At 40.7% G+C, this 16,747-nt stretch overlaps 1 protein-coding gene across 1 annotated transcript; it reads right to left on the bottom strand.

Moving 5' to 3' along the window:
* Positions 1-241: 241 nt before the first annotated feature.
* Positions 242-16,131, bottom strand: LOC137889850 (cryptochrome-1-like). Its single transcript, XM_068733945.1, has 15 exons — positions 15,985-16,131; positions 14,479-14,642; positions 8,413-8,521; positions 8,066-8,208; positions 7,754-7,938; positions 7,206-7,294; positions 6,799-6,939; positions 6,096-6,407; positions 5,226-5,377; positions 4,408-4,610; positions 3,471-3,569; positions 3,209-3,334; positions 2,508-2,588; positions 2,119-2,243; positions 242-634 (listed from the first exon to the last, which is right to left on the bottom strand). Exons 2-15 carry the CDS (start codon positions 14,634-14,636, stop codon positions 626-628), a joined length of 1,932 nt encoding a protein of 643 aa, XP_068590046.1. The 5' UTR covers positions 14,637-14,642; positions 15,985-16,131; the 3' UTR covers positions 242-625.
* Positions 16,132-16,747: the final 616 nt, after the last annotated feature.

Genomic DNA, 16,747 nt, shown 5'->3' with positions numbered 1-16,747 from the left:
GAAACATTAAATATCAGTATAAACAGCATTTTAAACAGATTATACTTGTATAATTAAACAACATATTCCTGGAGTGAGACTGACCAGCATGTGTGGAGGCGATGGCGTTTTCCTAGTGAGCACTATGAGACGCAGCACATTATGGACCAACATAATACAAAGTAGTAGAAAAATGATTTCCATAAACCCTGACTAAATTAGCCTGGTTTTACATTGGTGTATGAAACAGCAGACAAGGTGATTGATGGAGTTGTATTTTTATAAATATTACATATTCCATTACTTACATTTGTAGCTGCTTCAGAGTTCACATAGTATACACTGGCTTTTGTTTTTGTTTTTAACAAATACTTTGTCTGGCTGTAAGTTTGAAGCGTTTTCTTTCTTCGCACATTCCTCTGATGTTAAAGGCCTTTTAGAAATTGTGTCAAAAATCACATTTTCACCTTTGTGTTTACTCCACTGGGAATGTTCTGCCTGTAAAGACAGAGAGCAGTTCAAGATGTTTGAAGAGGAGGCAGGCATGTCTGCGCGTGTTTGGAAAACAGGTGGCAACGATGAGGTTTCCTCTCTCTGCTGGCTGGATGGTGACTCCAATGTGGATTCAGTCTCACCACCGCCTGCTCTAGGTAGTCTGCAAGGAAAATAGGGAAAACAGACAGGATTTTACAGAGAGAAAACCTTGCACGCCTCATTTACATTTTTTTGCAGGAAGGTATTTTTTGTCTCCGAACAGTCTAAGCAGCTGAAAGGTTGTGACTCATTGTTTTCCTTAACTATTCTTTTTACAGTTTTGGTCACCCACATACTCAAACAATTGCATAGTGTTCTGAATCCAAACACCTGTTTTGTATTTTTTATTTTGGGCATGGCAACTTCATGACAGGCTGAAATTTACATAGATGACTCTGACAGTCTCCATGTATTGTGTGGTTGCTTGGTCACTAGATTTGTCATCATTCTAACTTTCACTGCTATTTTGGGGATAGATTTACTGTACTATGTGGAGATTTAAACCTTGCTTACCTCAACAATCACATTTACAATTCATTATAAAGTATAAAGGGCAACACACACCAGCGGCATTAAAGCACCAACACTATGAAGGTAGATTTGTGTCTTTATTATGCAAACAAAAAAATATGTTTTGAAAGCAAATTTCTCGCACTGCAATCAAAAATCAAGTTTGTAAGTGAAAATATATAAACTGAGAATAAATTATTTGTTAGTTTTGCTTATGAAACTACAATTTTTGGTTGCAAAACAAAAACCTTTGCTTTAAAAAAAAACAACTTTTGCTTTAAAAAAAACAACCTTTACTTTCAAAACGAAAAGCTACGGTTTCAAAACCAAAACCAAAACGTAAAGCTACGAGTTGAGTTTGGACGTAGTGGGCGGGGCATACGCTGCTGAATGAGCCAGGAGTTTCTGTTGTTCATGTTGTTAGTGTGGTAGAGTCTCTTTTTTTAAAGAACGACATGAGGTGTTGCTGACATGACGCTTCACTTTCTGCGTGCATGTAACGTAAGTCGAACCCACCAATAGAAACTCCTGGCTCATTCAGCAGCGTATGCCCCGCCCACTACGTCCAAACTCAACTCGTAGCTTTACGTTTTGAAACCGTAGCTTTTCGTTTTGAAAGCAAAGGGTTTTTTTTTTTAAAGCAAAAGTTTTTTTTTTTTTTTAAAGCAAAGGTTTTTGTTTTGCAACCAAAAATTATAGTTTCATAAGCAAAACTAACAAATAATTTATTCTCAGTTTATATATTTTCACTTACAAACTTGATTTTTGATTGCAGTGCGAGAAATTTGCTTTCAAAACATTTTTTTTTGTTCACGTAATAAAGACACAAATCTACCTTCATACGACACCTGAATTGTATTCTTTGTAAAAACACACACACACACACACACACACACACACACACACACACACACACACACACAAATATGTTCAGACCGTTTTTAAAAATGACAACAATATACAAAAGCTTTCTGCTCTACACCATAACACAAAACATAAGGAAATGGCCAAATTGTAATTTCATTCAATAAAGTAAAGTAATCAATAGTGACATTAAAGTGCCATAAAATATACTATAATGAGCAGTAGTCTGACCTCTGCACTCTGCCGCTGCATCTTGTGTGCAGAGCAGGATGCCGGGTCTTTCTCGCCCGACCCTTCTCGTTCCGACTCGCGCTCCCGCTTTCCTGTGATACTACCTCTACTGTGCAGGAGGAGTCCTGAAGGTCCAAATAGACAGAAGAAAAACGTTAGCATTATCAGAAACACTCTAAAATGTGAGGTCTAGTTAGGTGAATCTTCTGTGATCTCCCTCCATTGAGAAGAACCAGATGTTGGTGATGGAGAGGAATAGAGTCGACCTTGTGTGGTGGCATTTGCACACAGTAGATAAGGAGGGCTAAGTATCATTTCTATCAAATACAGGTCTTGAGCATTCAGTAGCACAAGAGAGATAGTGGCAACAGATACTTTCGGTTTCCTACCTGGGTGTTGAGGCACAGCAAACTCGTGATAGACTTGGCTGCTGGTGATGGTCTGGGTGGCTTCTGGCACTGAGTGGTATCCTGCAACAGACACATCAAACTTTGAACTTGGTGGTTTTGAGATGGTGCAAAAGTTGAGTATCATATACCGATACAACAGCAATTAAAAAAAAAAATAGTATATGGTTTATTTTAAAGCAGATGTCAAATGTGCCAGTGTTAGCCAAATGGCTATTTTCAATGCTTTCAATGTTGGCCATGGCAGTAAATGAAAATAATTGACATTAACCCTTGCATCGCTCTTGGCCAGTAGAAAGCGATCATTAGTTATACATCTTTACTCTGTACTGTTACAGGCCCGCGACCTTATCCGTAGAAATCAGTCCACAGACTGTTACAGGCATCCGAGAAAGTCAGGGATGTTCTCAGTTTTCACAAGTAAATTGTAAAATATAGCAACTTTAGGTTTGGAACATTTTATCCCATTTTTAAATGTGCTTTTAGAGCTGAGGCACTGTAAGGGCCAAAGTAATTTTAATCTGAAGTGTTCATTCTCTCGGGAAGATGAATCCCAATGTCAATCTGTCCCTTATACATTCTAAAATGTATTTTTTAAATTGTGTTGATATGCATAAAAGCCAGACTGAATGTAAAAAGCTAGAAATGCAGACAGAAAACACCCGTGTCAGGGGATGCCCTACCATGCGGTTGCGAGTGCGGTTGTAGTCGTCTGCTGCTAGGCTCCATGGGTTCTTCATTGTGAAAATTGAGTAGGATGCTCCCGTTGCCATTACCTGTTGCAATGGAGCTCCCCGACACTGCAGGCACTGGAAAAAGAATAACACAGATGAACACATGTGACTGATTGCCAAAAGTGGATTTACCACACTATTTCTATGAAGGCACCAACAATAATGGAAATAAAATGTGTGACACACCTTTATTTTTTTGAAATTGACTTACAATGTGAGTTGTTGGTCCCTGGCTGTTGCTCTCCAAGAGAGTAGGCCATCATTCCTCCGTTTCCATTCCCATTGGTGGACGGCACTGACGCCAGCAGGCCTGAAAGACACAAACACATTTTTAGTTTTCTATCTTGAGCAGAGACGACATAATTCCTCAGAGTTCCATGACAACATATAAGTCTGTATGCATGTCTGGCATACATGCCTGTCTGCATGCATGCATGCATGTCTGTCTGCATGCATGCCTGTCTGCATAAATGCCTGCATACCTGTATGCATGCATGCCTATCTGCATGCATGCCTGTCTGCATGCATGCATGCATGCCCGTCTGCATGCCTGTCTACATGCATGCATGCCTGTCTGAATGCATGCCTGTCTGCATGCATGCATGCCTGTCTACATGCCTGTCTGCATGCATGTCTGTCTGCATGCATTCCTGCATGCATGCATGTCTGTCTGCATGCATTCCTGCATGCATGCATGTCTGTCTGCATGCATTCCTGCATGTCTGTCTGCATGCATGCAATGAAAATGACATGAAAATGGCTCTTCTCACGACTTATAGATTAGGCTCATTGTGAATTGGGTTGTCATTTTAAAAAAGTGAGTCCCCGAAAAAAAGTTTGGGAAATGCTGTTCTAGCAGAGCGATGCACATGCACACGCACACGCACACGCACACACACACACACACACACACACACACACACACACACACACACTCGTCTGCTGTTGCACATCTTCGCAACTCATGGGAAATAGCCTACAGCTCTTGTACTGGTACTACTGAAATTGGTTATCAGACTGTTTTTAACAGCGGGTATTGGAATAACTTTCTATTATCGGTATACCATGTAACACTAGTAACAAGCTTTGAAGCCCCCAAGGGGAAACTGGCATGGCTCTGCAGTTTTGTTAATTCATTTATCTCTTACCCAGTCCCCTGTATCGGCTGAGTTGTTGGTAGATCTGCTTCATTCTCTCGATGTTAAGTCGGCTCGCCTCTGCGTGGTGCACCATGGGCTTTGGGTAATGGATTCCTATTATGCACTTGGCAGCTGCCTGCACGGACTCCGGAGCGTTCCATGGGTCGTAGATATATTTAGCAGGGAAACCTCGGAGGACGGGTAAGTATCGTCTGGAAGAACAGGGAGACATTAGATTAGCAGAATTTTGTCAACCTGATGTGGAAGGTTACAGAGTAAATCAGGGGTAAAGCACGGATGCATTAAGTGAATATTTCGAAAGGTTAAGAAAAAGGTGAAGAAAATCTTAAATAGCTACAACTGTTTTTCTATTTCAAAAAAGGTATCAAGTTTAATATTTAGAATTAAGTGCAAATGTATTTTTTACGATCTAATCAATAATCATGCATATCTATGATAAGATACTAATTAATGTGTTTTATTACAAACATTACAAATTAATCATTGTGTTATGTGATACAATTCAGTTTTCATTTTACTGATAAGAGCATGCTGGTCTTCAGCACTTCATGCTTACAAGTATTATTGAAAATAGTTGCTACAAACAACCACAACACTGCACAGTACGGAAAGTCCCTCTACAAAACTCTTACCATCACTGATGGTCAGTTACCATCATCTGTGAGTTACCATCACATTGCACAATGAAAACTACAGATCACAACGTGATAGAAAAACGAAGATTTACTGTAAATTGGTGCGATAGCATCCACACCGCAGACCAAGATGAAATGATTACAAAAGACATGGAAAGGAAAGGTACCCACCTAATGAAGTCTCCGTTGGGGTCGGTGCGTCGGCCGAAGCCCACGGGGCAGTAGCAGTGGAAAAACTGCTGGAAAAAAGAACTGCAGGACAGCCACATCCAGCTGCCTGCGTTCACGCTCCAGTCTGCATCCAGAAGCAACTCCTCAAAGATCTGCCACACAAAAACAACGGTTTGTTTTACACTTGATGCAGAGGTTTCCTTAAGTGTCATGAGTTATAGAGAACTCTCAGGGGACATAACACAAACTTTGATATATGGGAGGTCACAATCTTTCTGGACTGATTGGGAAATGATGCGTCTTTTTGAAACAGACGGGCCTAAATGTGCAAAAGCATATCAGGCCTATTGTAGGTAAAAATAAATAAATAAATAAATAAATACATAAATAAATAAATAAATAAATAAGGAGCCTGGGGAGAGGGGCAATATTCTAAGAAAAAAAAACTACATTTGGCAACATTTCAATTCCCGCCTCAACACATCGACGGCGAGCTGATGGCTCACAGCTAACAGTGGCAAAGGTGCCTGAGGGGGAAGCGGAGGGTGGGTGCTATGCTCCCGCAGTGAAGCTGTCATAGAACGGCATTATCAGCTGTTACATCTGTAACATTCCTATGCTAGTGGAAGAGCAGTGGGTGTGAGATAACCAGTGTGGTACACTCACATGCACTAAAAGCACTCACGGCTATTTAAACAAGCTCGGTTACCAAAACAAACAGAGGGAGAGCTGCTAGTGTTTGTTTGTAAATAGGAATTTTCAATGAAATTGAATGGGAAAAGTGGATGACATCAGTCATTATTGCAGTTTATGTCTAGTCTCATATCCTCTGTTGTTCCTCCCCTGTACTGAACATTCCTGCATTCTCACCTTCATCCCTTCCTCCCAACTGATCCACAGGTCCCCCCTGGTGAGGAAGCAAGCCACCGCATGCCTGGCCAGGTGATGGATCCAGCCCTCCTGCCTCAGCTGAGTCATGATGGCGTCTATCCAGGGAAAACCTGTCTTAGCCTCGGCCCATTTGGCAAGTGCTTCAGGATTTTTGTCCCAGGGTATGCGGACGCAGATGGGGTTCCCCTCCATCTTGTCAAAGCGCGGGTTGTTGGTTGCTGTGGTGTAGAAGAACTCTCGCCATAGCAACTGGCCATACAGGGAGAGTGGAGGGGAGCTGTTCTTTTTCACCTGGGTTCAAATAAAACACAGCAAGAATAGAGAATATTAGGCAAAAAAAAAAAAAGACACTGTGAGAAGGGTGGTAAAATAATCTAATAATTCAAGTACAAATTTGGTTAACAAGCTTGCTGGATGAGCTGTAATGAAGCAGCACTTCCTTTAGCATCTATTTATTGGGGTTTGTATCATTTTTTGCACCACTACCCCATGTTCAATTTCTACATAAGTATATATATTATGTGTAAGCAAATTTTGTAAAATAATGTAATAATAACGTAAGATCAACTGGAAGACTTGTGAGTTCCCAATTTTCACAAAAGGACTTTCCACACTGCCATAGGAGCCGATAGAAAACTGCTTTCTCTCAAAGTGAGCTACACCGGAGGGCTTGTAAACTGACCTTGCGGTAGAGCTCAGTGAGCTTGAAGTAGAAGAGGCGACAGGAGAGGCAGCCGAAGCGCAGGTAAGGGCTGAGGCCTGTCGGGCTGGCCAGCAATGAGTTGGCATTCATTCTGGGACGCTCGAAATTAGCAACCCACGCCTGGAAAAAGACATTTAAAAAAAATATGATTTAAAAAAGAAAAGTAAAGCATGTCAATTAGGGGTGTTGTGATATACCAGTATTGATGATAACCATGATATTAACAATTTAAATATTTATATCATGTTAATAATATACATATGATAATATTGGGTAAATTATTATTTGAAAGTACGTTTCAATTGTCACTTGAAACTATCATAAATATGCTCTCTGATTAACTTTCAAGCATGCAGAAGCCTATAAGCAGGAGGTGCAGTACTGACTTTTCTCTCCAGATGGCGCTCTATCCTGGTCAGAGCCTCAGTCTCTCCTCCCGGCCACACGGCTGTAGGCAGGCCCTCGGTGTCGAAGCCTACAAACAATCATCTGAATCACTTTCCTGGTTCACAACAGTGTTGCACTTGTTTTCCCCTGAACTGCTTTCATTTTACAGTTTTATTTTCTTTAATACAAAAATAAAGTGTACTGCACAAATTTAGTTAGTTTTTTTAGATACAGTGAGTACAATCCCACTTCAAAAAAATCAGAACTATCCCTTTAATGATCTTTGAATCTTGTCTTTTACAGTTAGTCAGGTCTGATCATTAGGCAATTAGACGAAAAGGAGTAAAAACAAGTCAGAGAGGCCTTCCAACATCTTTACTGCACAAACATATGGAGGACCAAATCATCTGTCAGTCTAACTTCAACACTGCATTGTTGAGAGTTAGTCATATTTCTAATGCAGGGGTTGGTTTGAGGGGTTCTCCTCCTGCTGCCCACACCAGGTCTATACTTGATCAAGTGCAGGGGTGTGCGTTTGTTTTCTCACCCAGCTCCTCCAGGGAGGGGACCCCGTACTTGTCTCCGTGGTCCTCAGAGATGGGGGTGACGCAGCGACCCATCAGAGCTTCTGACAGTGTCTCCACAGGCATCTCAGGAGGATCCAGGCGACTGATCAGAGTCTGGAAACGCTTGTAGGTGAGAGGAGGCTGCCCCCCATTCAGCTCTATGATCCTGGGGAAGAAAGGAGACAGGGACTGGTCAAATTCCTTAATCTTAAATCAAATTTAGTATCATACCTTTAGACTAAACTAATCCAACATAGGGTTTGTTTTTAAAACTGTGTCTGTGTTTTGCTTACTTGTCCAGGTCGTAGAGGGTGTGTGATGTCTTGACGATGACCTCCACCCCTGCCTCCATGGCCAGCTTCTTGATGGCAGCGTCTCTCTCCTTCCCAAAAGGCTCTGAGTCATACTCAAAGGTCAGGCGAGAGATCTTCCACTCCTAAGACAGAGAGAGAGAGACAGCTGACTGTCAGATAAACCAGCCTTTGAAGACGTCAGACTGACAGTCCAAAACCAAACAATGCTATAAAAATAGCAAAAAGCTGCAAATTATAACGCTTGAGAAGCTGGAAAGAGTTTGATAAAAAGGACTTTGTTCAAGTGAGATAATCAGAGCTGGGGACAATTTTCTGTAGATGCTGACCTTAAAGAGCCGCGGGAACACGTTGGCCGGTTGGCCCCTGATGACAAAAAGGCGAGAGTTGAGCTTCCGAAGGTTGGCGTCCAGATCCTCCAAACACTGGAGGAGAAACCTGGAGAGGGAAGACAAATATTCATTACTGATCTACCGATTATATTCTAGAGTCACGAGGCAAACACGTCAAATTATACATCATTATAAAATGGGTATGACCAACTCTATTATGTTATTGCAGGTTAGAGTATAGTTATACATACAGAAATAACTTAATGTGGTAAAGATAATTACACATTTTGTTCTTCTATCACGGTCACAATACTTAAAATAAAAAAAACATTCAAAAAACACGCTGATATGACAATTTAAGACTAGAATATTTTATCAAGCCAATAATTACTTCTTTCCATCACTATAACACCTCTGCTTCCACAACCTCCACAACTCTGCTAACAGGCATCGCTTCATTACCAGAAGTCAAACTATTGAGTACCTGCCGACCCAATCATGCAGAATCTGGCAGGATAACTGACACAGCAGACAGCCAGGCGATGTTCCTGCTCAGTTTTAGACGGGCTGCAGGGTCACACACACTTAAAGCACGTGCCTGCTTACGAGCTAGAAACCGCTACGAAGCCGGCGTAGGAGCGTCCAAAACTGGTTGGTCTTTTTGTAGACCAGCTCATCCTGCAGTCCCCCTTTGGGTTTGCTCTGCACCTTTCAAATGGTATTCTAATTTAGGCTTTTTATTTATAGAAACAAGACAAACTATCAATATCAATGCGAGTACAAGAGTCTATGCACCGATCTGATATCTCGTTACGGTCTCATTTATACAGGAACAAAAATCACGCGTCATAATCAACAATCTGTACATCCTGCCCCATCGATGACATCTAAGAAATGCTTTTTGTCATTTGAGAACAACCCTATTTTCCACAATTTTTTTGCAATCTGTGGTGAATAAAGACTTTGAAAAATTATTTTTGAGACAGGTTGCAACATTATTAATACCTGTTGATGCTCATTTGAGTCATTTCATGCAGAGGTGGGCATGAGTTACACAAAAGAAATGTGTCTTTACACCGCCAGGATTTTTTTAAATACATGGTTAGAAGTCTAAAATCACTGAGCACTACCAAACAACTTTCAACTAACCAACACATACACATAAAACCTTTAAAATGTATTTAATTTATATGCAAATACTGAATAAAAAAACTCCCCAGGCCATTGAAACCCTCAGATTCCCCCAAAACATTATTGAAAGAATACTGAAAGGTGATCCTAAAAAAGTCATCCAATAATGTAGAAACTATTAAAACAATGAGCAGGTTTTGCATTTCTAGACCAACTGTTGATAACTGTGTATCTGTTTTCATCACATTTGTTGGCTGCTCTCCTATCAGAGTGGACAAAACACATTAAAGTATCACGTTTAGATGCTCAACAAATCATTCTGGGTGACATATTGTCAGATGTTATGTGTGTGTGTGTGAGGCCAAATGTGAATGACTGTGTGTGCTCATGTGTGAGCATGAGCCTCTGATTGTTCATCTGTGTGCGTTGCCAGGTCAGCCACTTCCTCTTGGTGTTCCTGCCTATTTGTGCGTGTGTGCATTTGTGTTGGTTGCCTGGTCATACATCAGTCCTTATACAACTGCTCTGGCCTACATCTGGTAGAAAACACACACACACACACACACACACACACACACACACACACACACACACACACACACACACACACACACACCTGGGTAACCTCATTTCTGGTTTTGGAGGGCACACATTCATTCATTCATTCATTCTCTCAGCAGGAGCACAGAGAGACCAATAACTGAACTGTTTGGTGTTAATGGAAGGCAGTAAACCCTAAGAAAAAGCAAATATGTTTTTCTGATCGTGTGAAAATGCTCTTTGGTCAACCTAGGTGGTCCTAAGTGTCATTCCTGCATAGGGAATGGTCAGGTGAAGAGTTAAACAATCACTACATCAACACCTACTCTGCAAAGGTGTTTCCATAATCCATTTAGCTCATCAACTAGTCCCGCCCCTCGAACCCAGAGTGGCCAATCATAACGTGGAACCCGTCAGCGACAGACTCGTCGTTTCAGATTTTCTTAATTTTTTAAGCTGGTTCTGTGGACTTTGAGCTGTTTCGAGATGGATAAACGTTGTGTAACAGTGGTACTCGTTACTCAGAGAGGTTGGAAGGAGATAAGATAAGAAAAGCCTGTGGAGCTAACATTAGCAGAGTATGTTGGCACATCATTAACTAGTGTTAGCTAGATAAAAGCAAACTTTTAACTTTTTCAAACGTATATTGTAGACCTTTCTGTCTGCTTCTCCGTTGTTCTTCCATGAAACATGTGACGTTTATTGAGGGAGTGCAGTAAATGACAGTATGGTAGCTCTGACAGCAGGGGGCGGGCTTTGACAAAGGGTAAATTGAGGATTTTGTCATTTTCATTCAGCTTTTCGAATGCAATACTTCAAAGTGCGCATGGACACATGTGAACGGAAGCACAGCTAATAACACTGCTTTAATAACCACACATCCTCCACTTAGGCCTCTCTCAAGTGGAACACTCCTATTCACACTGTTAAAAGAGCCCATTCAACAGTGATGAGTAAATGAAATGTTAGTAACAAATTAAATGGACCCCAGGAAGAGTAGCTGTTACCCTGGTTGTACACTGCAGAATCAAAGAGACAATATATCAAGCACCATAATATTTGTAAACCCATTTTTGTATAAGGTTTAGCAGTTGAAGTATTCAATGAAATCTCATTTTAATAAGTCAATGCCAAACATACTCCTTTACTTTAGAGCATATGCAAAAACATGTATTTCACACATGTACAGTAGAGTAGTTTTAGGTCTTCAGATTTGTGTTTCAGAAATAAGGAGTCAAATCTGTTGACAAGCTTGAATTCACTGATGTGCAGAGTACTAGTTAAAGACAACCAGAACAAGCAACGGGTCGAATGGACACATCATTTAGAGATGAAACTCTGGGCCTTCCTCTTCATGATGAGACAGTATGGAATCGTATTTTTCAAAAGGATAGTTACTAACCTTGGTCCCTGGCGTGTGTAGACCTCACATCTTACATTTTTTAGAAGATAAAGAATTACGACTGTTTTTCTCTTCAAGCTAATGTAGGTAACTAACAAGAACGCAAGAAAGCCTCCCTTTAAGTAGGTCACGATCACATAACCACTCACAAGTTTTATGCACTGACACACTGACCTACATCTCTTGTTCAGACTATTCTCACATTTTCCCCTGGATGGAAAAACAATTGACTATCCTCATTATCCTCTTTTATTTATAATCTCTGACCTTTACATGAGATGCTTTAAAAGCACAGAGGAAATGGGCCAAGAAGGCGACAAACAAGAAAACAAGTACTTGGAACACGACTCATTCGATTTTCATTATTTAAAAGCGTTTCAGACATCGTGATTAATAGCATGGAGTTAAACTGAAAAAGGTACAGCATTTGAGCTCATAGAGGCTTTTATAAGTTATAAATTGTTTACATGTACTGGACATCATTTACATCAACTGTGATGTTGTTGTTGTAATATCTGTCAGTAAGTCCAATAAGCAAAATGGTCAGTAAACAACAGTAAAGATATAAGCACTGAGGATCTATGAGCAAGAGTAAACAATAAAACGCCGCTAACTATCGGCCCCTTGCTGACTGGAAAAGTTGGCGAAACATTGCTAACAGCATATCTTACTGTAGTTTGCTGTTACAGGAATTATTTCCTTCTCTGAGCTTTTTAAATCCCAGAACAACAGACCGATGAGATATTTTAAGTCCCAGTTTAAGGTAAAAATAACACTTTAATTGGATGATGGTCTGCCATACACAGAGCTGCAGGTGTCAGGGCAGCTGGACAGCTTTCCGTGTTACCGTCTGAGCCTGCGTTGGCTATAAGGGACAAGTCATACAACGTGGTGCATCATCTGGAGACCAGTAATGCAGCTTGTTAGCTTGTGTAGATAAAAGGGGCCGTTGTAGCCGTGAGTCATGAAAGCAGTGTGGACGTCAGTGCCTTGACCCAGATAAGTGGGGCACATTGAGCAATTACGCAGTCATTCATGTCCAGGATTCGTTGTAGAAGATTCCAGGGACAATATGGACATACAAAATAGAGCTTTACCAAAGTTTTCAATTCTGCATCCTGGTGATGCAGACCACCCACCAGTTATGGCAGGACATGTGTGAAGGCCAGCTGTCAGTTAGCTTCATGAAGCTGAAATTTCAACATTAAGAAAAGCTGATACAAATAAAAGTTGGCAACAAATGTTGGTTTCGGAATCTGTGAGACAGACATGTGTGTGACACTTATGTGTTGTTTCCTGCCAGCGAGCCGTTTCCATTTTTAGTACAATGATCAGCTGGATATCATGAGGTCAGTGACTTCAGTATTGACTACTCCAGTGTGGGAAATACAACTAACCCCTCAGAGTAAAAACGGGCCAGCAAGCAAAGAATGTGTGAGTGTTGTAGACTCTCGTCCCCTGATATGAGCCGGGCTTTATCTATCACTCTATCACTCTCTCTATCACTCACTCTATCACTCACTCTCTCTCTCTCTCTCTCTCTCTCTCTCTCTCTCTCTCTCTCTCTCTCTCTCTCTCTCTCTCTCTCTCTCTCTCACTCACTCACTCACTCACTCACTCACTCACTCACTCACTCACACTCACACACACACACACACACACACACACAATCCCTGCCACTTGTAACCTATTCATCCAGTCACCAAATCCTAAATATATCTGCTGACCTGACCTCTATATTTAATGGGGATTATGTGAGCAGAGACTAAAACAATAAGGGCAGCCTGAGGCTGTGAAGCCAGCCGAGCAGGTAAATCCACTTAAATTTAAGTGTCTATTTTTAAACAAGCTTTTGTCGTCAGCGGTGCATCTAAAAAGACAACCAAAAGAAGTCTTACTGATAGATTTCTTGAATCCAAATTCCGACTCATGTAGCAGCAGAAGACGAGACCAACGATGAAGACGATGAGCAAAAGGCTCCCGTCAAACTCTTAAAGCCTTATACATAAATATATACAACAAATAATCCTCCAAAAGCAGAGGAATGCTGACACCGTGTTGTGTGTTGAAGCACTGCAGCTCTATGGTTCTCTCGTTGTGCTCTAGTTTCTCCTCATTCTGTGAGTCACAGCATCCAGCAGTTCCACTGTAAATATCCGTCTCTTTAATTGCTGAATGCTCCTCTATATTCACCAGCTAGTCTCTTACTGTGTCTGTCTACTGTTTGCACTGAGCAGGTGGTGTACATTGGCTTTTTACAGCTGTGTACTTACTCTAGGTTTTTTTTTTTTCCCATTCAAGAAAAAAAGAAAACAAAGTAATATTGAATTAAAGTGTCAAGTTAAAAAGTCTAAATTTATTGAAAAGATTTGTATAAACATCCGAACATTCACATTTTGGTTGAATTCCGTGTGTTTTATCTTTAAAGGGCTGATTTCCCGTCTAAAACCTTTAGTCCACCTGACTAGAGGCTGGTTTCTGCATGATGACGTTGCTACATAAACAGTTTATATTCATCATCCACAGCCGCTTGATCTCGACGTCAGACAGCTCTTTCCGATGGGGAACTGTGGTCACAAGACTCCATTGACAAAAACGGTACTTTCACCTCGCAGAACACCGGTCCACTTTAAAAAAAATCGGAACACACATTTTCAGTTATTTCCAAATTTTGCAGAGCTTAAATTGAGTCTGCTAGAGCCAGCATTGACATTATTCATAATTCGTATTGATTAGCTCCCTTTGGTAACCCTTTTTGCTAACGGCTGAGTGGGCATTTCCATTTGAAAACCCTGGAAAAGAAAGCAGACCTTTATTAAAGAAAAGACTAATTTAGTCTGGTGAATCACGTTATTCAAACTGAGGATATTGTTTGATTCTATTTTTTTTTTAGGGTGATGACAGACATTTAAAGCTTTATTAGAAAACTATATATAGAAGCTTTGAATGTAAAAAAAGAGAGAAAAAAAAATCATCTTGAATCATCTTACCTCCACCTGTTGACCCCGACGTTGGACGAGCCTGCAAACCAAGGGTCCAGGAAGTAAACACAGCGCACTGTGCCCGCCCCTTTGACCGCCTGCAGTATCGCTGGGTTATCATGGAGACGGAGGCCCTTCCGGAACCAGTGGATGGAATTTGGGGCCATTTTATTCTGAGAAAAGAAGAAGAAGAAGAATCACGTCACAGCTGGTCGTAGCAAACTGTGAAGAGATGCCTGAATGGTGGAGCTGAATGTACAGAACAGAACGTAATGATGCTTATTTACAGTTCAGTACAAAACTCAATGTCTCCCTGTAGGAGAGATAATTAAAGCATTCAAGTTGTAACAGTTGCCAACACTGTAGGATGTGCCAAGAACAGAACAATGTCATCACTATCACATGTAGACATTTTTTTAGGCATTTGGAGCTTGTTGAAATAGACCCAACGGTAAAATAAAACTCGCCTTTCAGTGAGTCAACACAAGCAGGCGAAGGTAAGAAAACTTTCTTTAGCCTTTGGATTCATATATACAAAATGTTTTGTTTTAGATCGATAGGTTGATTTGTCAATATTTTATTTAGCAATAATGTGATTTCAGTTTGCCTACTTATAATATTTTGCTTTTTTACTGTTTACATATTTATAGGGCTGGGTATCATCCAAAAAAATGGCAATGCCAGTACCCAATACCTGCACCCTTAAAGTGACAACCACCAGAAGCTCCTGAACCGGAAGGTCCATGCGTAAAGACGCACAAGCAGCAGAAGAAACAAAGCAGCACAAGCAGTACTTTATAGGACTGCCGTGGGAAGCAGAAGGGACAGGGGCTGATGGGACACAGTTTTGATAAACTGACATTGTAATGAGGATGATTAGAAATGTATTGCCAATCCACAGTTAATTAGATTAATGATACACAATTTCCAAATATGTATCTTAATAATAGAATAGAATTTGGGAATGTTTTTTGAAAACCCAAGAATTGTACTAAATGAAATTTAGCAGGTCAACTCCACTGTAAACATAGGCATTTTGTGTAAAAAAAAAAGAATGAAAATAAGCTCATGATTCTGATTTTTATGTCAGCAATTCATCGGTTTACTTGACAATAAAGTACGATACTACTTCAAATAAATAAAAGAAAAAGCAGGACTGCTTTAACAAGATAGTTTGATGGATCCTACTGACAGATTTGGAATTTAGGTCACACCGTTTATTCTGAATGGAGGCAGACATTACATCCACTTCATGAACTTCACCTGGAATAAATAACAGAATATCGGCAAAAAAAAATGAAACAGCTGCAGAACATGTCAGAATGGAATTTGGTAGTTTATACAAGCGTTGGAAAATATACTTTAAGTAGAAATCTTTGGCAAGGAAACAACATCTCTGCAGACCAAAACGGGGTCACCAGAGCAATACTTATGTAAGCGGTGGCGCTGTTTAAACAGTGTAGCTGGTTTCCCCTCAAACTAAACCCTTCAAGATGCCAAAAGAACCCGTCTTACCTCGTGCTGGCTACTCAAGTGTGATGTTTATGTCCAGTTTAAAGAAATAAACATGTCTTCTCCTTCCTTTTTGGTGTACGGGGTAAGTGCTGTGCACCGGTAGTGTCTCTAGTTACAGCCTGAGTGTCACACACACAACCTACGCTCTGCTGCTGCACTAGTTTGTTTCATAAGAGTAAACCTCACTGCGCATGCGCCGTACACTGATCCACTCTAATGCTGCCTTCAAGGCACACCGGTTTAAACAGAACCGCTGTTCGCCAACTTGCGAACAGCGTCCACCCCAGATGGCAATTATACAGTATAATTGACGTTATCAGTTGAATAATAACAGCAAATACAATAACACACCTACGTGTGAAATATTTTTAATGATATATTATGAAAAACTATTTTTCCGTGGGAAGCATTTCGTTTTTATACAAGGTAATACCGTATTACGTGTGCTTTTGAGCATGTACATTTACAGTGACACTGATAACAGAATCAGAGGATCAAGAGAGGAACAAACGAAGTTGGATTTTCCGCCTGAGAGCCTATCTGAAGCGTGAAATATGTTAGAAAAATCTGATCATCTTATTTACCGCAGTTCAGGAATGCTGCACTAGACTTGTCAAACGTGAACAGTGACGTACATCCTATCCGACGTTCCCATTGGCCAGTTTGTCATGTAGGCGACTGTGCCTGGTCACGTTTGAGAGGCATGGGAGTCAAGGAAGGGTCTGTGTACGTTTTCATAGTCTGTTTTACCGTTTATTAAAAA

Source organism: Cebidichthys violaceus, unplaced genomic scaffold (genome assembly GCF_023349555.1).
Source record: "Cebidichthys violaceus isolate CVI_PGR_0920_01 unplaced genomic scaffold, fCebVio1.0.p SCAF_6, whole genome shotgun sequence".
Classification (NCBI taxonomy): domain Eukaryota; kingdom Metazoa; phylum Chordata; class Actinopteri; order Perciformes; family Stichaeidae; genus Cebidichthys; species Cebidichthys violaceus.
This window is presented reverse-complemented; position numbering and strand designations above follow the sequence as displayed.